This window comes from Anastrepha ludens, chromosome 4, assembly GCF_028408465.1.
Source record: "Anastrepha ludens isolate Willacy chromosome 4, idAnaLude1.1, whole genome shotgun sequence".
Classification (NCBI taxonomy): Eukaryota; Metazoa; Arthropoda; class Insecta; order Diptera; family Tephritidae; genus Anastrepha; species Anastrepha ludens.
In genome coordinates, this window is record NC_071500.1 from 80,205,122 (window position 1) to 80,230,621 (window position 25,500).

The 25,500-nt window shown below is 35.9% G+C and overlaps 1 protein-coding gene across 1 annotated transcript in view; it reads left to right on the top strand.

The window, feature by feature from the left end:
• The window catches only part of LOC128861884 (protein still life, isoform SIF type 1-like), a 97,708-nt gene that overhangs the window by 41,563 nt on the left and 30,645 nt on the right, over window positions 1-25,500 (top strand). Inside the window, exons 9-12 of the mRNA XM_054100260.1 lie at window positions 511-887; window positions 7,277-7,451; window positions 7,675-7,923; window positions 12,572-12,701. Coding sequence (XP_053956235.1) covers window positions 511-887; window positions 7,277-7,451; window positions 7,675-7,923; window positions 12,572-12,701 — 931 coding nt within the window. The remainder of the gene's footprint in view (window positions 1-510; window positions 888-7,276; window positions 7,452-7,674; window positions 7,924-12,571; window positions 12,702-25,500) is intronic.

Here is a 25,500-nt window from a genome sequence, read left to right on the forward strand (position 1 = left end):
AGTTATTAATATTTTTATTGTGAAACAGTTTCACTTCTTGCCTTTCGGTACATCTGAAGATTAAAAATCTGTAGCAAATCTTGGATATGTATATTTTCTAACATTTAACATTAACATTTAAAAATGCATTCCAAAATTGTTTTTAAAATGAGGACTAACCTGCTGCACAAAAATATTTTCCAGAAAATTTCAGTGAGCGTTACTAAAGACACAGAAGCCACGAATAAAAGCGATTACTTGTAACTAGCAACAATTCTTGCCTACTCCTAAATATATGCATACACATATTTTTTCCATTGATATATTTTGCATATTAGATAAATAAACGTACAGTTCCAATGAAATGTAATTTTTTTTCTTTCAATATTTACTTAGCTTTTATGAATTAATGAGTGTTTCTCTTAGGCCGGCAAGATAAACTTTTTAAATTTCTAAAAAATAAAATTAATTCTCTCTATTCAAAAATTAAATATTCTTAAGTTTGAATTTGGTTTTGCGTTTGCATTGCAGATCATCTCATGAAATTGGTCGTGGATATCCACAACGAAATCTGTACTTGGAATTGGAACGCGAACGTAGCTGCATTGAGGGTTCACCACCCTCCGACAACGTCATGTTTGACAATCAATGCTATGCTACAACGCCCAGCTCTAGCAACGGCAACTCCGATCAGGATCAATCGTATGGGCAACGTACCGCAGGTGGTGGTCGCCATCAACATCATCATCAAGCACCAAATGTCACCCCAACCCCAGGCAGCCCAACATCACGTCTTTTACTGGAATATGAAATGCATTTGAGAAATACTTTGGCTAAAGGAATGGATGCCGAATCGTACAGTTTGCATACATTTGAGGCTTTGCTTTCGCAAAGCATGGAAAATTTGGGTAAGACAATAGATTTACCACGCCAAGCTTAACAAATTATTTATTTCTTATAAATGTTGTTGTATTCTTTTTTTAATTTCTTACTATTTGTCGTGTTTGTAATAGTTGTACGAATATTTAGTAGTGTTTTATAGATTTTTTCTATAATTTCATTTGATTCATTTGTAAGCATACATCGAGTACATAAGCTTTACGTAGTATAAAATCAATTCAAGCTACAAGCAAATACTCACTTACAAACAATTTATGTGTGTAGAATATATGTAGAATCCCGCTCAAGCTAATACTCATACAAGTAAACAATGCTTTCGATAAACTTTCACTGCCTTACTCATACCAATGCATACGTAAGTATGTATAAGTAGTTGCATACTCTTGCATACTAGGTACTAATGAGAATGTCAAACTTTTCTATAGGAATGCTTTTGATAAGCGCAAGCAAAGGGTTGAGTATGAATGAGGGTCGCAACTGTTTAATTGGATAAAAGTAGGGTTAATTAAAATTGACAGACATTTTAGCAACATATATACGTGTACATTGTGAGGCTATGTTTTAAAATGGTTGCATATATTTAACGGACGACAACGGAAAAAGTGAAATATTTTGTTAACGAATGTAAATGTACTAATTTAAATAGAGCATATATTGATTTCATGCAATTAGTTTCAAATATCGGTTGTAACAGAGAGTCGCCACTTAAAAAATATGTACACAACCAAGGTAAAGGCTGATTGGTTGCAGTGTTACACAAGAGAGACTACTCCGCAGTCCATTAGCACGTGATGACTTATTTCAAGGATTTCTTGTGCATAAAAAATCACTTTTTTTGCTGTTACTAAAACTTTGTAAAACCATTTTGTTTTCTTCATAAAACCAGACTCACCTTTTTTTTGTAAAATTCTGCATTTTCTTACACTTAGTGGATGCAAAATACTGGAAATAATAATATAGAGGCTTTCTTCGCAACAGCTGCGGCTATTTTTATTATAGAAAAGTCCTCTTCCTGCTACATAATTTTCTGGTAATCACTGCTTCTTCATTTTTAATTGGTCCAACCTATCTAATGGTCTGCTTTATTCCATCTGTAACGAAAAGATCAATACTCTTTCACTTCTTTACACATTTCAACATCTGACCTTCTTCTTCCTGTCAGTTAAAGCACGCGGAATTAAATTCCTCGTTTGGTTAGACGGAGTAGGGTCTCCGCAAATTCGTCTACTTTGCTATTTCCTTCGGTGCCGATTAAGTTAAAAAAAATCTCTCAATACCATTTAAGAGTAGCGGGTTATTTGATGTTTGTATAACTCGAGTTATATGAATAAATTAGCAGAAGTCTCAAAACCCTAAATCAGCTTTTTAGGAAAAGTGATCACACACCCATGATGATGGCATTAATATTTCTACCAGTGACACCAAACTGGTCGGATAGGTCAAGATTTATCGGGTATGTTTTAGGTCCGAAATCAGCAAATTACGAATTGCGAATGACAGTCAGGCGGCACTTAAGGTATTATCATCTTTTGAGTTAAGTCCTCGTTAGTCCTTGAGTGCATCGAGATTTTGAATTTGCTAGGAATTCATAATTGGCTCATATGGGTCTCAGGGCAAGGGGATCTAATTGTGAATGAAGTAGCGGATGTTTTGGCTAGAGAGGCTGCAGCCTCGTTATGAACAGGATCCGAGTCCTTCCTTGCCATGGGACAACACACCTTCAAAAAGAAGCTTAGCGAAAGGCTAAGGCTAAGAGACGTAAGCTGACACGAAATTGTGGTAGCCCCACAAGGCAAGGGAGGTATAATCGAAGGAATTCAATTAAAACTTGAACATTTAGCATATCAGAGATGAAAATACTAGAATCAACCATATCATCTATTTTAGACACTAGAAAAACTACTTATACATATGTTGAAGCAATAGTACACTAACAAGACAATAAGACATGCTTAAGTATGCTGTGCTTGGACAAAAGTTGCATAAAAAAGTAGGGCAAAAGTTTGTCAATTCCTAGCGTTGTGGATGATCAGCAATAAATAGTTGAAAGATCAGTTCCTTGAAGAATTAACAGAATATGTGTACATTAAATGGCCAAAACTGTTCACTAGAAAATAAATGTGAAAATAAATGAATATGCTTCTAAAATGAAGTATTAAAGTGTAATGTCTAAATTACCATTGGTCGCGATCACTTACCTACTTAATTCTAAATACGTTACGAGGAGGGACCCAAAATAGTTCCAGCGAAATATGGTGGGGTGAGATAAGGTGAGGTGAGGTGAATCCTGTTGGCCTTTTAAATGCCATAAAAATAAAACTAAAAAAAATTTTTATTTCCGAGAAAAAAAGTATCCCTCAAGAAATAGGTTTTCTTTTCGATGCAAACTTAGGAAATATTCTTTATTTTTTATGAAAAAAATTAAACTGAAAAATAAGCATATGGCTTCATAAGTATTTTGTCCTGAAAAAAGTTCTGTTACAAGATAAGTCCGTTATAGCTATGAAATTATAACACTTTTTTAATAAAGTTAGTTTTATTTAATCATGCAAATATTAAAAAATAAATAAATCTTCATGCCAAATGGTCACTATTTGCTTTTACATAAGCCTTCAAACAATTGCGCTATTCAGATATTGCAGCACGCACGGTTTCCATGGATATTGACGTCGCTGCTCGAACCAAAGATTGTTTGATGCTTTCCAAATTTCTGTGAGGTCTTCGACAGGTCATGTTCTCCAATTATGATGTCAAACTGTAGTCCAATGGATTCAGATCTGGATTTCCAGATGGCCAATCTTCTGTGGCTATGAAACCCAGGAATATTGTTTTTTAGCCTCGGCCGGGTGGTTTTTGCCTTATGGGCTGGAACGGAATCTTGCTGGAAGATCCAACGTTCTTCATTGAAGAGAGTACTGTCCAATTGCCTTACCACACCTTCTAAGACATCCTCCTGATATACTTTTGACTCGATCTTAACCCCTTCTTCGCATAAATGAAGAGATGTAACGCCTTTACAAGACACTCCCCAACAAAGTATTGCGGAGGCTGGACAGTGGCCACGCTGAAGATTTTGTCGTTTTGCTTATCAAAAATGTCTTCAACAGTGAAAATTTTCTCATCTGTGAAAATAATAGTGTATTTTCATGGTCGTAGACCGCGTGCCACCGGAGAAGTTATTTACTTCTGTCGACTCAAATTTTCTTTAAGCGCGTTGTCAAAAGATGACCAGATGAGGTACGGAACGCTTTTATATGGACATCATCTCTATTAGGCTTGACATGGATCTGGTCTATACACGCATTTCCCTGGACATGATTTTCTGCTTTCTAAGGCGATTTCTGCGAATTCTTTCTCGAACGGCTTTTATAACTGCACTGGTTCGAACCACGCGAGGGCGACCATTTCTTTTTCGATTTCTTTCTCGAAATATTAAGTTTTTTCTGCAATTCGTAAATCTCACTTGCACTTTTTCCTCACTTTTGTAATGCAATCACTGCAATGCGATTTTCCTAGCTTCCCATTCCATTGTTAACAAGGGAAATTTGCCCCGAAACTAAATACGATTTATGAGTAGACAATGCCCACGAACAAAAGCAATAATAGCGGAACTTTTTTCTCGCTGCATGCATTGTAAAATTTATGACAAGTACTCCTTGGGCCAAAAAGTAAGGTGAATTTGGTTGTAAAATGAAAAATCTTTATTTATTCTTGTAAATCAATTTCATCCCCTTCAAAATAATCCCCTCTCGATGAAATACACTTATGCGAACGATTTTTCCAATCCCCGAAACATGCCAAATAGTCCATTTCCGGTATAGCCATGAGCACCTTCTTCGATTCAGCTTTTATCTCCTCAATCGACTCGAAACGCGTTCCCCGGAGAGGTCTCTTGAGTTTTGGGAATAGCCAGAAGACACACGGAGCCAAATCAGGCGAATACGGTGGTTGCGGAACGATATGCGTGGAATTTTTGGCGAAATGGTCACGAAGAACGAGTGCAGTGTGAGACGGTGAATTATCGTGATGCAAAAACCAAGAGTTGTTGGCCCATAATTCTGGTTTTTTTAGACGAATTGCTTCACGTAAACGTCGCATAACGCTCAAATAATACTCCTTATTAACAGTTTGGCCAGGTGGAAGGAATTCATAGTGCACCACACCACGAAAATCGAAAAAAACTGTCATCATGACCTTTATTTTTGAACGACTTTGGCGTGCTCTTTTCGGTCTGGCCTCGCCTTTAGCACGATATTGGCTTGATTGGTCGGTTGTTTCAGGGTCGTAAGCATAAATCCAAGTCTCATCTCCCGTAATGATGCATTTGAGCTTGTCCTGATAGTCTGCAAGCATTGTTTCACACACATAAGCGCGACGACTGTTTTCCAAGAAATTGAGAGTTTTCGGTACCAAACGAGATTTGACTTTTCGTAGGCTCAAATGGTCTTTCAAAATGGTTTTCATAGATCCTTCTGATATTCCAATCATATTAGTAAGGTCTTTAACAGTCAACCGACGATTTTTGAGCACTAACTCCTTCACTTTATTGTCGTGTTGGTCGATGGTCGTCCGGAGCGCTCCAAGTCATCAACACGTTCTCGACCCTCTTTGAAGTCTATGACCACTTATAGACATTTTTCTGCGACATGGTCGAATCACCAAATGCCTTCTGCAACATGCTACCGTTTCCGCAGCCGAAATTTCATTCCGCAAACAAAATTTGATGGCACTTCTCTGCTCAATTAAATCAGACATTGTTAAAATCGAAAAATGCACTCTTGGTCGTTTGGTCAAAACAAGCGTAAATATGTTACTGATAATGACATACACATGAAAGTTGGTCCAGATGTTATTAACAGTGCTGCCAACTCATGAAAAAAATAACTAGAGCGAAATTTTTTTTATTTTGACAAATAAATTCACCTTACTTTTTGCCCACAGCAGTACATATAGAACACAGGCAAAATCTTTTTTCCTTAGTCATCGGTGAACCGTTCTGAGTTAAAAAAAATTGATTGAGTTTTTATAAAGTGGTACATTTGTGCGCAATACTAGTGGTTTGAAAAATTTTATGTATTCAGCTATAGTCGTTTTCATAAAAATGGCACGAGTTATGAAGCTCACTAGTTTGAAAACTTGGTTTCGTGAAAAACGGATTAACAACGTTGTCTTGTTTCACAACTTAAGACAAAAAATAATTGTTAAACACTCTTTTTATCAATATTCCTTTCGAGTATTATTCTCGGGATGTTTTAATAACATTAAAGCAAAGGTTGCAATTTTTTTTATAAAGAGGTCTAACGGAGGGCAGTCAAATAAATTTTCCCTTAATACTGAAAAGTTGTAAATTATATTTTATTAATTTAACTTTTCTGTTATATTTTCCACCAATTTTGCGTATTTATTATTAAGCGACTTATCAGCAATTTAGCCACAGTTTAGTGATTCGAATTCCCCGCTTGAATAAATGGAATCTGTATTTTTTTTATTTTTTCCATTTAATTTGCTTGAAAATTTAATTATTTAATATCTTTTAAAAGTTGTGAATTTTTCGATTAGTTATTGTATTTATATATTGTTATTCTTTTTAAGCACGATTGAACTTGATTATTTCCATTTTGAAGTCTAATTGTTTATATGTTTGTATGTACATCTATGTACATAATTAGTCAGCAAGACGCTCATATCGCATTTTTCATTATCTCATTATATTTCCACGCACCATCCCAAACAAAAAAAAAAAAATTAAATGAATAAAAAATAAAATCATCTTTACTCTCAATAAAAATAACTAATATCCAATAAATCAACAATTGAATGTAAAAAATTGTAAAGAACTCGCCGAAAGCCTGCCTGGATCAACACAGCGCAGCCCATATCCAATGCGTAGGCGTAAGTAATGCTCATACATACATACATATATCACAAACTAACAAAATATAGTATGCAACACTTTAAGAATAGTAAAGATTATACATACATTTATTCTAATTGAGAGAAGATTTAAAAATTATAAGATTTGCAGCGCAACACTTGAGAAATTTATTTATTTATCTCTCAAAGAAGATATATAATATTTATTTATAAAATTTATTGTCAATGCAATGCTTTTTGGGACCGAGAACTTAAGTAGCCGCTTTTTAGTGCTTCACACAAACACATGAACAACTCCAAAGCTACTATATCCAATAGAAACCTTACCCGTTTTGGAATGATCAATTTTTGTGTACGAATAAACTTCCATTAGTTAATATGAACTGCACATAATTTTTGCTATTTCTTTAAATATTCAACAAAAAAGAAATAAAGTTAAAACGTACACTCTGCCACTTTAACATTCAACTCTGTGAATTGTCAAATAAATTAAAAAAATATTTTCATTCTCTTTCAATTATAGCCAGCGTTAAGTCTTCGACACTTCCTTTGCCACCGCATCGCCCTTTGTCAACGCTACGCGACAAAGAACGCGATCGTGAGCGCGACGGTTACTATAGCGATCGCAATGAGCTTATACGTGAAAGAGAGCGTGAAAGAGAACGAGATCGTGGCTATCTATCAGACCATAATACAAGGTAATAGTTCTTAGTTCAAATTAAATGCCTATAATCGGGCCTGTTTTGCATTCCGATACGGTGCAAAAGGTAAAAAAAAATAACCGTTGGAATTTGAATAACGAACATTAGTTTTTCGATTCTGAGTCGGGTTGAGCCGTAGCAAAATGCAAACAAACCTGAATAGTGGAATTATTAATACGAATACTATTTTAAACTATATTTTTTCTATCCATTCCATTAGCTTTTCAACATCTCGTTGCGCCTCATGCATTGGCGAATCGGCACGTGCTCAATGGTTTCGTCACTCGGATGGCTGGCGTTCAGGAAGCTCCACTATTGGTTCTGGCTCTGGTCAGGGTTTAATGTCACAACAAACTACAGGTTCGGGTCATAAGCGTTCCCCATGGGACTCCTTGCCATCCTTGCGCCAGGATAGTAGTCTCAATGATTCTGGTTATAAAAGTGCACGCGCTGATTCGCTCGAGCAACGGTGAGTAGAATGAGATGTTCCAGGCAGGGAGCACGAGTATCCAATATTGTCTTTGTGTTATGTCAGGCATATAACTAATTATTGAAAATTGGGAAGGCAACAATCCGATCACTCACAGCTGCCTATATACTCTTGTGTTTTTAGGTAGTTTTGTGGAGATGGCTTAACACATTTTTTTTCTCGGTTTGATGAATTCTGTATCATAAAATATTGGTAGTCGAAAAAGTCTTCAAACTTCAACTCATTTTTTTAATATTTATAATGAACTTTATTAAACCAAATATGTACCATTTTGGTCGACCACCTTTTGCCATTTTTCTTCTAGAGACATTATTCCATCAGTGTAAAACTTTTGTGGTTTTTCGGCGAAAAACTGCGACAAGTAATTTTCACAGGCTTCTCTTGAAGCCAACTTTACTCCATTAAGGGAGTTCTGCATTGACCGAAACAAATGGTAGTCCGATGGTGCAAGGTCAGGGCTATATGCAGGGCTATATGGTGGATGCATCAAAACTTCCCAGCCAAGCTCTCCCAGTTTATGCCGAGTCATCAAAGATGTGTGTGGCCTAGCGTTGTCCTGATGGAAGACGACGCCCTTTGTGCTGATCAGTTCTGGCCGTTTTTTTCGATTGCTTGCTTCAATCTCAATTGCTTTCCGACACATTTTCTTTATTTATTGCTTTTTAAGATTTTGAAATAGTACCAGATCAAACTTTATTAACTTATATTTTTTGGGTCTCCCAAAAAAATTGAAAACAAATTAACAAAAATCCTACAACTACGATTAATAGACATTTGAAATATGAAATTGTCCAAAATCTTGAAGTACAGAAGGGTTAAACATGGTTCTAAATCTTCTAGTTCTCAAAAACATCTCAACGTAGTTCATTGCAACTTAACCCTCCGATGTTCGGTGCCTTATGATGCGGTAAGTGCATCATAAGGGTCTGCCCAGACCCATACAAATAATGTAAGAAATACGGTTTTAAAAATAATTTTATTTATTTATTTGAACGGATTAGTATTAATTACAAAGAGCTATTGGGTTTACAACTATATAGTTGCATGGAATGTTCATTAAGACATATGGGACGATTACATTTGCTGCAGTTATAACGAGTTTTACGTCGCTTTTTCGAAGAAGAAGCAGCACAATGGTAGCACTATGACCGTGTTGAAGCAACTTGAACATATGATTGTTGCTGAGCTGCATCTGATGCCGATGGACAAGATTCCGGTACCTAAAAGAAGCGAAATAATTTATTTTAAATTAATAAATATGAATACATGCATACACATATCTTTATACGCGGAGATATATGTAGGTGTGTATATAATTCATATTCACCTTGATATTGAAAAGATTCATTGCTTGTCTTATATGAGCAAACCTCCATACTAATGGGTTAGTCGCCCGTTTCGTCATATGTGGGATAACTAGCTGCCGTGCCAATTCAATGATAAATGAGCGCCTCTTATCACTCTGCTTTGCCGGATTCAGCTCGTCATAGATGATGAATGAGGCCAAACCGGCAATATCAAGCATATTATAAAACATTGCCAGTGGCCAACGGTTTGTCGAGCGTTTGCACGAATAGCCAGTCAACATTTGATCCATTGTATCTACCCCCGCTTTAAATTTATTGTAGTTCAAAATTTGATCTGGCTTGAATCCTTTCAATGGATCGGTGCTTTGACGGTAATGGGCAGTGGATAACATAATTACTGGCTTTTTCGGCTTTGCCATATACGAGCACAGAGCGATATTATTATTGTGATAACAAAATAAAGTGCTTTTAACATCACGCTTCGGGTTAAGCAATTCATGCGGAATGAAGGTCTTATTTTTTCTTACGGTACCGACGAAAGCCACTCTACGATCCATCAACATTTCTGTCAAGTTGTATGTTGAAAAAAAATTGTCAGCATGAACAGTCCTACCGCTGTCCATATAATTTTCCATCAATTTCATGACGACCCGTTCACCTTGATTCGTTTCTCGCTGGCCACCTGGTGGTTTTCCGGTATAAATTATACCTTTCAAAGGGTAGTTTGAAACAGAGTCACAAATCCACCCCACTTTCATGCCATATTTTGCCGGCTTACTCGGAATATACTGGGTGAATCGAGTGCGCCCACGATATGGAAATAACTCTTCATCGACGGTTACATGACAATCCGGAGTGTATGCTTTGTCTAAATTGGCCATCAGCATGAGCCATACATCGTCCAGGGCAGCAGATTTAGCTCATTGTAACTGGCCCACAATTCTTTCGCTGGCTGAGAATTCGAGTGGAATACACCAGCAATAAGTAGCATACCAAAGAAAAGCATACATTTCGTCTTCGTTAGTCATTACCCAAGAACGCTGTTTATTACTGGGATGCTTTTCATTCCATAGATGAGGATTTGAATTCCACATCTTACAATCTTTCGACCTGTATATAAGGCCCTGGGTAATAGATGTGCTGCATGATTCCATTGTGGTTGAAGCCTGAAGGGCGATAGCTTCTCTGTACAAATCCTCAATATCTTCATGGTTTTCATCCAGAACAGCCTCTAACTCGATTTCCTGTTCTATATCTGATGCTTCACCGAAGTCATCTTCATCTGGAAAATATTCATCATCTTCTACGTCGCCACTTGTTTCAAATGGATCGGACTCCTGTCCCATAATTTCTTCAATTTGTGCCTGAAGTCGCTGACGTTCTTCCGGACTCACATTTGCTGCACTTAGCTTACGAAGCAAATGCGTCATCACATCAACTTCATCCATATTTACTTGTTCCATTTTATTTAAAAAAATACTTCCCACTAATTAAAAAACACGTGTTCACTTTAATTTTCAAATGTCAACTAAAAAATTATCTCTGCCGCTGCCTCCGCTAACAGTTTAGTTGTTTACACCTAACGGTTAGCCAATTTACTTGAGAAGCTTATATGGGTCAAAAAAATATAAGATACACATAGCACTATTTCATTACGACCTTCTTTAAGAGTTGCAATAAAAATGACGTTAGAAATTATAGGCCTATTTTAAGGCTGACAACTATTTCCAAACTTTTTGAGCACGCGGTCTATGCGAGGCTGAGCTTTGCGGTTCAGTCTTTAATTTGCCCTAATTAGCATGGGTTTATTGCTAACAGATCTACAGTATCTAATCTGGCTGTTTTTAGTGAATACTGCATTGATTCTTTCGCGGCTGGTTTTCAGGTCGATTGTATTTACACCGACTTTTCGAAAGACCTCGACAAAGTTTCGCATAAAATCTTAATTAAAAAATTAGCTTATTTTGGCTTTCATTCTGCATTTCTGCAATGGATAAACTCTTATTTGAGCAATAGACGACGTGTTGTAGCAATTGATGGTATTTCATCTACCCCTTTTGCTGCCACCTCTGGTGTTCCGCAAGGAAGAATCTTGGGACAGCTTTTATTTGTGTTATTTATCATCATCAACATCAAAAGTTGTTTCTCATATGCTAAATTTTTGCTTTATGCTGACGACCTTAAGATCTTCTCAGCGATCAAGCCTCAGGAGGATGCCATTAAACTTCAAGCCGATATGAATAGGCTTTACTTGTGGTGCCAGTATTCACGACTTTCGCTGAACTTATCCAAGTGCTTTCAAATATCTTATTCGAAAACATCTAAAATTGTGTGTACTAACTACAGTATTTCGACATATGTCCTGCAGTGTGTTAGCGAGTTTAAGGACCTTGGCGTTATCTTTGATAACAAATTCTCTTTTAATAACCATATAAATTATATTACTTCAAAATCTTTTTCGATGTTGGTCTTCGTCAGACGCACCCACTAAGTTCTCTGATCGCTACACTATTAAGTTACTCTATACATATTTTGTTAGATCTCATTCAGAATATGCTGTGTTTATTTGGAGACCTTGTAGTCAGTCAATCAATAGAATCGAACGTGAGCAAAAAATATTTCTTAAATATGCCCTTCGGTCTCTGAATTTTATTGATCCCATGCCGTCATTTTCTGCTCGTCTCATGCTTTTAAGTCTCAGAAATTCGTAGGTATATATCTACTGTGCCTGTCTTTTACTCATAATATTATTACTGGAGTAATTGATTACCCCTACTTGTTGGAAAGGATTCGACTTAATGTTCCCCAGCGACCTCTTAGGAACTTCTACCCCTTTTATGGGGGAAACTTTAAAACTAAGTATATAAGTAATGCTCTCATTACTCGTGCTTTACAGGAATAAAATTCCGTCCATAATGATGTTGCTCCCGATTTTTCGCTTCAAGAGTAGCAGTTTCAAATCTCCTGAATTCTATATTATAGTTGTTTTTAAATATATCTGTAGTTTAGTCTCAGCCGCTTTTGTATCATAGTCTTGTAATTCATAGACTTAAATAAATAAATAAATAAATTTTCTACATATAATCAAAGTGACCATCTGCTGTTTTATGCAGTGCAAAAAATGCATAGCGATATCTATTAACAGTAGCCTAGCAGGTGAAAATGTGGTTTTACTTTTACTTAGAGCGGTCGTCAGAGTGCCTATATAGAGAACTTTAAAGCCGTTTTTATCGAATTTTTGGGTTTTTGAGCTAAAACGTTCCTATTACGTATAAAAAATAATTTGTCAAACAATCTAAAATCTTTCTATATTTTTTTAGTGCTGAATTCATACGTCAAGATAGTCTTCGCTCAGATTATTTAAGTGATCGAGATTCACGCTATGGCATCGTGCAACAGGCTTCCATCGACAGCACCGATTCGCGAATGTGCTATTTGACTTCGTCAGAGGTAAGTCACATAAAATTACGAAAAATTCAAATAAAATACTTATTAATATAAATTAAATTATATATATATATATAATATAAATTAAATAAAATTAACTTTAATATAAAATAAAAAAATAAAAGAAAAATTAAACAAACATTTATAAACAGTTATAGTCTTAGAATATAAAAAAATAAAATTTTTAAGTGACTTACATCTTAAATAAAATTAACTTTAATATAAAATAAAAAATAAAAATAAAATTAAACAAACATTTATAAACAGTTATAGTCTTAGAATATAAAAAATTAAAATTTTTAAGTGACCTACATCTGACACACACTTTCGATGTATCAGCTTAATATAAGAAATATACAATAATACAACAAATTGATATTACTCTTTGTGGGTGGAGATGCAGAAATAAAAAAAATGTTTCGTTAATCTTTCGTTAATCGTTAATCCACAATACGTATGTTTCAATACAGCGAAAGGTACAAGGTTCACTCCATTTAATAATTTTTATCTGAATTATTTTTAGCATAAATTCATAGATATGTACTCGTATGAGAACATATGAAAAAGGATTTTAATTTTTCAGCTTATTTGTAGAGAAGTTACACTACCATATTTTTTGTTTCAAGCTAATTTCTACAAGGGAACATCATACAATAACTACAATAATATTTTGATCCGGTTCACCTGCTGAAGGCTGCGCGATAATAGTTCATACACGCGTATGTGTCTTATAATAATAAGTACGACCTCAACCTTTAATTAATTTCAACCTACCACTTATTGTTAAGATTTTCTGGCAATTAACAGTTACTAAAAACCATTTATGACACACGCGGTGTTTTCTTCAAAGTACCTATAGTTCGGCTGACTTGATTAAATGCAATAATTTTTGGTTATTAAGGCAACCCTATTTGATCTAGTCATCCAAGGTTTTCTAATAATTCAAGTGAGTCTGTGCTTTGCTCGAAAATAAACATGGATCAAAATATAGTCTCATCTATTCGGTATTTCACAGCAGTAATACTTCAGCAGTTGTAATACTGCGCTTGATTTATGGGCTCACTTGAATAGAGGCTCTAACCAAATAAGAAAAAATAATAATATTATAAACATAGGACATTTTGCTTTTTTACATTATTATTGAAAGATTAATAGTTTGTTCTACCACCTTATGTATAAATTATGTACTTTGCACATAAAATACGTTGATGCATGCATTGGTAAAAATTTTCCAGAAGCCTAATGAAATCTCAGATCATGCTTAAAGCATTTTTGTCTTGAAATTATTGTCCATTCTCATAAACCTTACGAGCAAGCCATCCTCATAGATTTTAAATGATCTTCAGATCTGGGGAATGAGGTGGTCATGCTAAAGTTTCAACGTTTTGGGACACAATCCAAGTTGTGACCACGCATGCAGTGAAAACAGGTGCATTACCCCGTTGAAAAGTACAATTAATAGACCAAAAGTTTCACGAATCTCAGGAAAAGATGAATCCAACAGGGCTTTATAGCTATTTTCCGCCATTTTGTAGTGTACAATTCTCAATTCGAACGCGCCATAGTACGATATTGCTCCCCATTCTATAACACCACCTTCAGGGCTGAAATGGCAACTTCTTCAGTCATGGAAATACTTATTTTATCCATCCGGCTCATTCAGATTGAACTTCTTTCCGTGACTAAATGCTACTTTTGTCCATTAAGCTGGATCGTTATTTGTAACGGACGGACTCTTACGAAATCGAGGAGGCGTTCTTTACGAAATTTATTCACAAGTGTTTTTTTCTAATTTTTTATGCGCCACATCGCTTATAGAATAGCCGTTCGAATGGGAGTTTTGCTGATTGCATCCTCCGATGTTCAAGCCATCACACTTCTGCCTTTGTAGTTGTTACCATAGGAGGTTCCTTGTTTCCTACAATGTGTGGATTTCGACCAATATTTTTGGCAGTTTGGCGATTTTAAAGTCTGTTAAATCTTTTTGCTTTCCTATTTTATTATAATTAGGAGGTTTTCGACCAAACACACTGAATGCTTAAAAAACGAAAGCGATCCCAGCTTAAGGTTTACAAGGTCAAAAAAATCTATTTTTTTTTTTTCGTTTTAAGCGATTCCTAATATATTTCAGAATATTCACACAAAGTTACAGAGCCTAATTCTCAATATTTCCGTAGATACAAAGCCAAAGGTAGGCGAGCGTTAGGTAGTTACGCTGTGACCGGACAGCTATAGTACAAACTTTATCTTCTTTTCTCGACTTTTCACTTTTATGATTTCTTTGAATTGGCGTACATGAATGAAAAAAACTAATGAACCTTTTGAAATGAATCATAGCTTGTTCCCTTCAGTATTAAATTCTCTTCTCTTTGAACTAACAAAATAGATAAACAAAAATTTTTCAAGATTTTTATACCAAGTTGAAGTGAATTTTTTTTTTATAGAAAGGCATTTTTTTCTTTAAAACCTCCAAAAAGTTAAAATTTTGGAATTTCTCTCAGTTTTCTTAGTTCATCTAGAATAAAAAATCATGATAATTAGAAATCCATTGAATTTTTTGCTTTAGATAATAATTATGAGCTGTATCTTGGACGCCAGTTGGAAACTCCAGCGTTGCAGCGCTCTACTAATTTCTATGTTAAACATTTTTTTCAACTTATTTTAACCAGTACAAAAATTTTTTATACTTTTTAAATGTTCATTAAAAGATAGAAAAAACTTTGCAGTGCTAAATTAATTGTTTTCCTTGAAAAAAAAAAATCGCAAAGAGATGCAATTTTTAGACCTCATACACCAGGCTCCCCCCTAAATAAATCAAGTACAATTTTGCAACTGCTGATTTTACTGCTAAGAAATACCGTTAGATGGAATAATATGTTGATGCATATTTGTTTTCGAGCAAAGTACAGTTTTCACTTGAATTATCGGAAACACTTTTGTCCGATAAAAACTATTGCCTCTAATAAAGTGATAAAATGATAATAAAATATTTTACTTGAATTTATTCACTTGAAATATTACACAAAAATTTATATTAAATCAAATCTATATTTTTATAGAGTAAATATGTACATACCACCTTGACCAAAAGGCTCCCGAAATATTTTCAGAAAACTGAAGATACAAGTTTATTCTTCAAAAGTGATTTTATCGCCTTCAAAGTACTCTTCACCAGCTGCAACGCTGATCCACGAAATATTTCTGGAACTCCATTTTCGGTATACCCATTTGTACCGTCTACGCTTTTCCAATACTACCTTTCGACTATTAAAATGGATTTTTGTCATAGTGGTTTTTTGACTCGATCAAAATCGGTGGCTGTTGGATGGTACTCGATAAAAAATTCATGGTTAATGATGGCCTTATGGTACGTGATTATACACGAGTTGTTTCCCACAAATCTTTTCTGTTTTGGCGAATTGCTTATTTAAACGTCTCGGAACGTCCAAATAATAACCGTTGTCTACAATATCGTTGTAAACCATAACAACTTTAAGTATCCCTTTCTTTTTTTACTGAAACCTATGTAGTTGTTTGATATTTTGTCACCTGATGTCTGGGTTGCGTGTCGTACCTACTCATAAACGTTCGTCTCATCTCGATTAATGATGCGTTTGATAAGTGTTGGTTCAGGGTCAGCTTTGGAAATCATGTCTTTGGTGATATCAACGATGTCCTTTTTCTGCATGAAATTCAGCTCATTTGGGACCAACTTTGCAGCAACACAGCGCAAACCCAAATCACTAGCTAATTATACAATATTCTGAATGGATAAATATGCAATGCTCAAGTCCTTTGCTATGCCTTTGACGGTTAATTTGTGTTTATTGATCAACTTTTCTTTCACTTTATTGATGTTTCGATGTCAATGCTCTGTCACTATGTTTGTCATCCTCGGTGGAGTCACGATCTCTTCTGAAGCGTTCAAGACATTGGTAAATGGCTGCTTTCTTTAAAGTATCATTGCCAGAACAGTTTTTTAATATTTTCAAGGTTTTTGAATCATTGAATAATTTTTTGCACAAAATTGAATACAAATTTCCTGTTGCAAATTGGAACCCTTTTTTATAATTGTAAAAAATCGAAAACACATGCATATTTAGATTTACTCGAGGCGGCGTAACTTTTATAAATGCCAAGCAATGCCAATACAATTTTGGTATAAAAACTAATCAAAGATATGGCAACCTAACAAAATTAAAAAAAAGCGGAACCCAAATCAGTTGGCTTAGAGTGTCACCTGGCCGCTGTTCAAGGAACTTTTCGATCAAGGTGGTATACTAAATCTAATTTAACCCGAGAGAATTTTGGGGCACGTACCGTTTACTTTTTACTTGAATGATGTTTTTGAGCTTTTCTTCTGCCATTTTCTTAAGGAACTTTTAAGACATTTTAAAAGCGAAGTTAAAGGGTTAAAATAATCTAAAAACAAACTAAAAACAAAAAAATTAAAGATGGGCAACCCCTACAATTAAAGAAAGAAGCGTAAGATGTCGGACAATGCAACTCAATGACTGATGCAACTCAATGACTGATATAATTAATTGGTAATTTGCGAAGCATATTTTGTAATTTTTTTTACTCTGAAATGTTTAACGTTCTCACTATCATATTTCCTTAAAAATCTAAAGAATGTTATTGTCACAACATGCGTGGTGTGATTTGATCAGTCACTAATACACACGCGTTATCAGAATGGCCTATACAACATTTTGTAAAGTGAATATAAAATATTTGAGACACTTGAGTAACAAGTGAGCAGAGAAATGAGGCAAAAGGTGTAAAGTCTGGAGAATACGGCGGGCGCTGAAGAACACCCCATTCGAGCTCTTGGAGTGCGACTTTGACGACTTGTACAACGTGGGGCCTTGCGTTGTCGTAAAGGAGTATGGTTTGACCATGTCGATCAGGTCTTTTCAGTCAAATATCCTCATTAACGCAGCGTAGATGGGCAATGTAAAGCTCCTTGTTCACCGTGACATTCTTTCCGGTCATTTCCCAGTGCACTATGCCCTCCCAGTCTCACCAAACACATATCATGATCTTCTGTGGATGAAGATCCGGTTGGATTCTTGGCTTTGGGCTATCTCCTGGAGCCATCCACTCCTTTCTTTGCATCATATTAATGTACTCGTGTAGGCACCATTTCTCATCTCCCGTGACGATTCGGCACAAAAACACTTTTTATGCACACCACGTGTTGCTCGATGGCGGGACCCAGTTGAGCTCGCGAGGAACCCAGGCTTCCAAATTTTCGGTTTTCCGCCAATTCGCGACTTGTTTGGTAAGCGTTCTCCTTCAAAAGTGATTTGAGACGTTCTTCAATGAAATCAAAAGATCTTACGCTGCTGGATGTATCATCGACGCCAAAGCCGCCATTCTTGAACTTTGCAAACCATTTCCGTGCTGTAGACTCGCCTATGTCACCTTTTACATACACGTCACAAATGTCCCGGGCTGCTTTGGCAGCTGTTTGACCTCTATGAAAAGCAAAGAAGAGCAGGCATCGAAAATGTTAATTCTCGCCTCCTGGGTACTCCATTTCTGAGCCTTAAAATTAATAAAAAATTAAATAACTCAAAAATACAGAAAGAGTTCTATCGAATGAATACTTATCCTTTGCCAGAAAGCAAACAAATCGTTGTAAAATAAAAGAAAATATTAAAACGCTATAAACTAATTCCCCCACCCAATATATTTTACATTTGTCAGTGTTAACTGTATTTCAGGCAATCCTCGTAAATTTAATAGGCTAATAAATAATGAAAACTATAAAATTCTACGTCAACAAAATTAAATACGAATATAGGGACAAACGGCGAGAATGCATTTAGTTATAGTCGCAGTGGCCTCGACCCGTTGCCGGTCAAGGCAGTTTTGTTACCTACGGTGTGCTGAAATTGTGTGGAAGAAATACAAAAAACAAATATTTTACAGGTATATTAAAAGCTGTCACTCGACACTCGGTTCAAAAGCTCATTAACGTCACTGTTATCTTAATGTTAGATATAACGCCACTGGAAGCCAGTTATAAGGCACGGTACGAAAGAGAAAGTCAATTTTTCTCCTGTTTGTGCTTTACTCATTATCCTTGGAGCTTAAGGCAACAGTCGCACATACGTACATTCACATGTATATTAATATGCATTGTTTTGGTGAATGAATTTTACAAGTCTGTGGTTATTTTGATTTATTGCTTTAGTGTTTTGTTTGTTGTTTGTGCCTCAGTGTGTTATTTTGTGCCAATTTGTGTTCATTTGTCGGCTTAATGTGGCATAAATGGTTAATTTGTCATACTTGCACACTATTATCTAATTGTATTTGTATTGAAGAGGAGCCTACATTCCAACCCTGCCAGTATTTATAAGAGCAAATGTTAGTTGAAAGATATTCCATAATTTATAAAAAATTTCACCATTCTGGCGTAGTTAACTTTTTATCGTTCAATAATAAGACAATTTGAATGAACAAAAATCAAAACAAAGGAAGAATTTACTATAGGAACATATTCTAGAATAAAAATATTAGACCACCGTAGCCGAATGGTCTTATGCGTGACCACCTTCGATATGGCCCTGCTTCTAAACCCGCTTAGGCATAAAACACGAAAATAATAGAAAAGGTTCTCTAATAACGATTGCCTCTCAGTAAGGAATGACAACACTCCGAGTGCATTTATGTCACACAAAAAAACTTAAAAAAGTGGAAATATTAGAGTAGAAAATTGTCCAAAAACTTCAGTCTTCAATTAAATTGCATAATAATCATAAAAAATTTTAGCCAATTGGTTTTTTTTATGTAAGCAAAAATAATATACGTAAATACGTATTTTACGTCACGTCTTCGTTAAAGTGTTGTTCCGGTAGTGTCTCAAGTGAGGCAGTGGGATGTAAAACGTACGGAGAACAGTTTTTCCGAAGGAATATAATATGAAGGTGAGAAAGCGATAACTTTTGTGATAATAAATGCTGACTGGGCAAATGGAAGTCTGAGCGTAGTGAAACACAGGCTTTTATTATTATGTACCATTTCGATAGCCTCTGAATTAGTTTTCCGATCTTTTGGTAGTCTATACCTAGATTTTCATATTTTTTTTTGTATGAGGGTCATATAACTTCGTCGATTTACTTCGAAAATATATAGCTATTAACTTGTTTCATTGGGAGAGGTAAAGGGAAGAGGGCAGGCCGTCCTCATGTTGTCATCCTCATCAATAGTTACTATCATAGTATGCTATGCAATGCTTTGCCAACTTAATGGAGGTCTTAAGGGAATTAAGCGTGTGACTACTTGTTCAGCGTTTCCATACGCCAATGATATGGCCTGTTTTCTGCTTATAATCTTTTTTCTTCTTCCATTCTCTTGGAGTAAGCATACTCAAGTAAGGGCAAAATTACTCTAAACGTGATAATTGACAAATGTACTATAAGTAACGCTCAGAGGAGGCCACAACAGAAACTAATCTTAGACCTTCTAAATGATACAGGACAAAGTTTTCTTATAGACCGTCGAGACGCAAAGTATTAAATAAGCCCTCATCTGGTTGACAGTTCAAAATCTATTCAATAAAACTTAATCAAAAATCCGTCACTAGTGTTTTATCCGAATACCACTCGTACAGTTTAGTCTCTTATATAAGAAATTTAGTTAGTGCAAAATACTTCTGTTTTCTAACCTTCGTAAGTATTGAAGATACTTCAACAAAATTACTTTTGAGACTAAATCGAATGAGTTGAAATTATTTGGAGTTCACCTGCAAGATCTTTTATTTGTAAGGTAGTAAGGGCACACGTTTCGTCGCTGTGAGAAAATCTCAGAGAGTTGCATTCCCGCGAAACTTGATCATGAATTCGCTTTGAAAGAAATGTAATAGAAAAGTTGGAATGTCGATGACATTCCCTGCTCGTACACAGCCAATATTATAAGTGGAAGCTAAGTTCCAACATTTGCTGATGGATCTTGCTCCAGACCTGCCCTGCATTTGATCAAATTGTCCAAGTGGGCTCATCCAATCCTATATTATTCACATATTTCAAAAATGTGTAGCCTTGTGCCATGAAATACAGAGAAAGATCAATTTTAACACAAAAATCATAAGCAGACTATCAGGAAATAGCAAAGAGACAACTGACACACTCAGCTTGGTAGTGTAGCCATTTACACTGTCGATTTTAATAATGTCGAAGTTAATAATACAGTAGGGAGTGCAGTGTTCTCACCAAGTCTATCTCGTAACTTTTCTTTTTGTTTGTTCGATCACTGTAGCGTCTTCCAGACGGTAGTCTTGGCCATCAGAATTTAACAACTAGAAAAGGACGGCTTCATGCTTTATGGTAGTCAGTAGGATAGAGGTAAACTGGAGGTACAGGTTTCGACCTTTGCTTTCGATTCAAAACTTGTGGCGGAATTTTGTCGACCACTACAGAAGATGACTAAACTAAGAAAGTTACATCTCACTTGGGTCTCAGTTCATAAGAAACTATGTGGCAGATGCACCCTCAAGGCAAACTTAGCCGAAGCAGATTCCTGATGGGAAATAATATTAATTGTGATATTTGCTGTTTGCTTATCAAGGAATCTACCCTACCTATCTTGGCAGATGTCAAGGCAAAAATTAGTTATTTGAGACGTTATAGCTACTGTCATCGGAGTTATTATATGGTATTGCCTAATTTGATCTTCCAAATCTTTCCTTTTACTGCACTGTGCACACAGAAGCAGGCGTGATTATCCTCAGGTGGTGGATATTATTTGAATGAAACTCATCAGCGACACTGATTGGTTTAGCAAGGTTGACTAGAGCAATTAACGATTTATCAGATTATATCAACCACTGTACTAAAGGAAGGTCGGCATAGATTGATGACCAAGTTCTGTGTCCATTCCTTCTAAGTCTGGCCTCTCTAGTTAAACCTCAAGTGGAGTCCTTGGGCACTCTACTGTTGGTTTGCGCAGTGTAGACCGACATGATCCAATGTAGGCCGATCGGTTCCTCTTTTAGCATGCTCATATACTATGGATACAAATTTCGAACCAAGAACTTGTCTTAATTTTTGTGTTTTGAAGGAGATATCGTGTGCCGAATCATTGAAAATGTTGCAGAAAGCCTATGGCGAGTGTGCTTTATCAAAAACAGGGGTCTATGAGTAGTGTAAAGATTTTGCAGAGGGCCGAGAAGACGTGGAAGATTTGCCCTGACCTGGTCGCCCATCAACGTAATCAACGGATGAAAACGTCGAAAAAGTCAAGCAAATGGTGCTGGAAAGCCATCATTTAAGTTTGAAGGAGGTAGCTCGTGACCTTAGTGTGTCTCACAATTGGGCATGAGACGCGTGGCTGCCCGACTTGTTCCAAGAGAATTGAATTTCTTTCAAAGATTCATCGGAAAAATGAGGCTGAAGACATGCTTGAGCAAGTGAACTCGGGCCCAACCTTTATCCAGTGCATCATAACAGGGGATGAGATGTGGGTATATGAGTTTAGCATGCCGCCCAGTCATCAGGCGGTTGAATGGCGCTATCCACTTGAGCCGAAATCCAAAGAACCACGCCAAAGTCGGTCAAAAGTAAAAGTCATGCTAACCGTCTTCCTTGATTACCATGGTGTTGTGTACTCGGAATTCGTTCCAAATGGTTCTGCGATAAATAAAAAATATTATTTGGAAGTTATGTGACGTTTGAGAGAGAATGTGCGTAGGAAACGTCCCAATTTGTGGAAAGAAAACTCAAGGATGTTGCATCATGATAATGCACCGCCTCACAAGGCTCATATTGTGAACACTTTTTTGACCAAAAACTCGACAAATATCATTGAACAACCACTGTATTCACCGGATTTAGCCCCCTGTGACTTTTTCCTTTTCCCAAAACTTAAATTGCCAATCCATGGACGCCGCTTTGAGTAGATAGAGGCCATTAAGGAGAATTCGCTGAAGGAGCTGAAGAAGATCTCTTCAAACGCGTTTAAAAGGCGCTTTGGTGACTGGAATTTGATGACTTTGCGTTTTATAGAACAATTCTCGGTACTTTTTTGACAGAATGCATACGATTTTTTGACGTGATAACGTCTTATAATTCGATTTAGCCGGCTGCAAGAACGAAAAAATGTGTCGTTACCTTGATCATTGTCGTTACCTTGCTCATTGTCGTTACCTTGAATGAACTGCAAGCGAAAGCGCGGAACAAGCGACAAACCAAACAAAGCAGACAAACGGCAACGTTCGACATCTTGCTCTCTCCTACTTAAGTGAGCGTATATATGTATGTATATGCGCATATGTACATATATAAATTCACATATTTGTATTTGCATATGCCTTCTTCCTGTGTGCATGGTAATGAACCATTTCTCTGTTGAGAATAGGACGATGATAGGAAAAGTAGGAAATGAGAGGGAGTGTTTCGAGTGTAATGTGTCTTGAAAAAGGCAAATCGATGATGCTGCGTCTTAGTTTTGTTGACTTATTAACGTCTGATGCACAATCGAAATTGAAGATATCTTTCATGAATTTGATAAATGTTTCGTCATTTTTCACGTTTGTGTAAATGTATTGTATCTTGACCTATTCCATTGCAATTCCATTTACCTCCTCCTCTATATCCATACAAAATATCTATCAAACAAATAAAATTAAAATTTTGTTTTGAAAATTGCAACCCTTACATCAGTATTTTCTTATGACGTTGTCACGTTAAACTATCGTCAGTAAACCGACTTTAAAGACAACCTCTTTTTGAAGAAACTTTCGTTCGGGAGAATGAAGGTCCTTTAAAAAAATTGTCACTCTCTACTAAGAAATTAAAAAAAGCAAACTTATTGTATTGGACCTCTAGTTTCTCATGCATAGTAATTTCTTCAAATGAGATTTGGTTTGTCGTACGATGTATTATAACTTACCGTAGCTGTGAATCATTAGCAATTCATTTGTATACAGCAGATACTTCAATTTTTATTAATATTGTATGTTGCCAAAATCCGATCCCCAGATAGTTATCACTTTCAACAGCATTCACTATTTAATCACTGCATATGATTTTTTTCGGTCGCCATGGTGGAATTTCCAAAGGCGCAAAGGGCAATCAGTTACAACTTTACAATTTTGGCTATATTCCGAATTGTTGGGATTTCATCTGTATGCAATCATACAAAATTGTTGATGTTTTTCTTGTTGTTGAAAGATATTCTTACAGTTGTTTTTGTTATTAAACGTAGCATTTTCGAGTGGTTTTGCCAACAACCAACGACTAGCAGCCAGCACTGGCCATCATTTACTTTTCCCCTAGTTTTGCTGACTGACCTAGTTGTAATTTATTAAAAGAACCAAAGGATACGTGTGTTTGTTTGTCGTCAGATTGCCTGCATGTTTGCCTTCATCTGTACCTACATTTGTATTTGTGTGTGTATATATTACATGTATACCTGTATGTATGTGAGTGTGTGCAATTCAAGCGACAGCTTTGGCGTTAGCGAACTGCAATCACCATGAATATTTTATCGCTGCTGCTGCTGTTTTTACCTATACACGTACAAAATCCACAGCATCGTTGTTGATTGCTGATGTTTTTTTATAAAATGTATGCTGCATCACGCCTTGCTAGTTTTAGACTCATTCAGCTGTTGGCAGTTAGAATTTTATTTGCTTCAAGCGTGCTTTTGCAGAAACTACATACGAGCACATAGGCAAACCTAGTATGACTGAATTTACTTATAAATATCAATATTTACATGCGAATTTTGCTTATACCCTTGCTTCTATAGTTCGCATACATATGCACATACCTAAATGTGTATGAGTGAATGAGTGCTTAAATTCACTAAGTCGTATCGCTTGGTTATACGTTTTTTATTATATTGTATATGTATGTATGTGTGTGACTGGCTGATGGTCTAACTCACAAATAGAAGCTAGCATTTGCTGGACTCAATAACCACCGCGGCTTTACATGTAGATTGAAAAATACTTGTCAGAGAACTATTGGCCTCTCTGCATTACATTTCGTCTGTCCTGTAACAAACAATTTTTGTTTCTTTACGAAAGACTGGCGACGAAATTAAAAACAAAATCATTTTATTTTATTTTTGCGTAGTGCACTTTGCACATTTTACAGTTTCTTTGTGACCCGAGAAAGAGAAAGCCTTTTCGATTCGCCAGGCGACGAGTTGCGGATAATTGAAACAACTGAAGAAAATAAACGTACGAGAGTAGCATTGGAAAAGTTCAGTAAAAATTGCATTTGTTTGGAAGCACTTAATGAGTATTAGTAAGACCGCGTTCACACAGGGCAGATTTTGTTGTGTTCTTGTTCTTCTCAACGTTGTTGTTGATTATAGACTAAAAACTAAGAACTGCAAGGTGTAGTAACACGACGGGAAAATCAAAAGAGAATTCGCTAAATTGAAGCAACACAATTTGCTCTGTATGAATGCAGTCTAATTAGCAGAGCCCAAATATAGCGAGCAGACAAGTGGCGAATAGAAGGCGTCTAGTAGCATTATAATTTTGTGCGCAAATGAGTGGTTCTTGCACGTTAAATGTTTTGTTTCTTTGTTTCAATTTCATACACCTTTATTAAAATTAGAATCATTTTATTTAGAGTTCTCTAACAAAAACAAAGAAATTGTGTCTTTCCCGGTTGAATAATTTGAGGAGATGAAAGCATAATGTATAGTATATGTATAAGGAAAAATGTATTTGGTATAAAGGTGTTTCATACACAATGTCTTTTCAGAAGCATACTGGAAAAAATTATATTTGTGGAGTGATATCATCAACTTTGCAAATTGGCATAAGTGCATATAATAT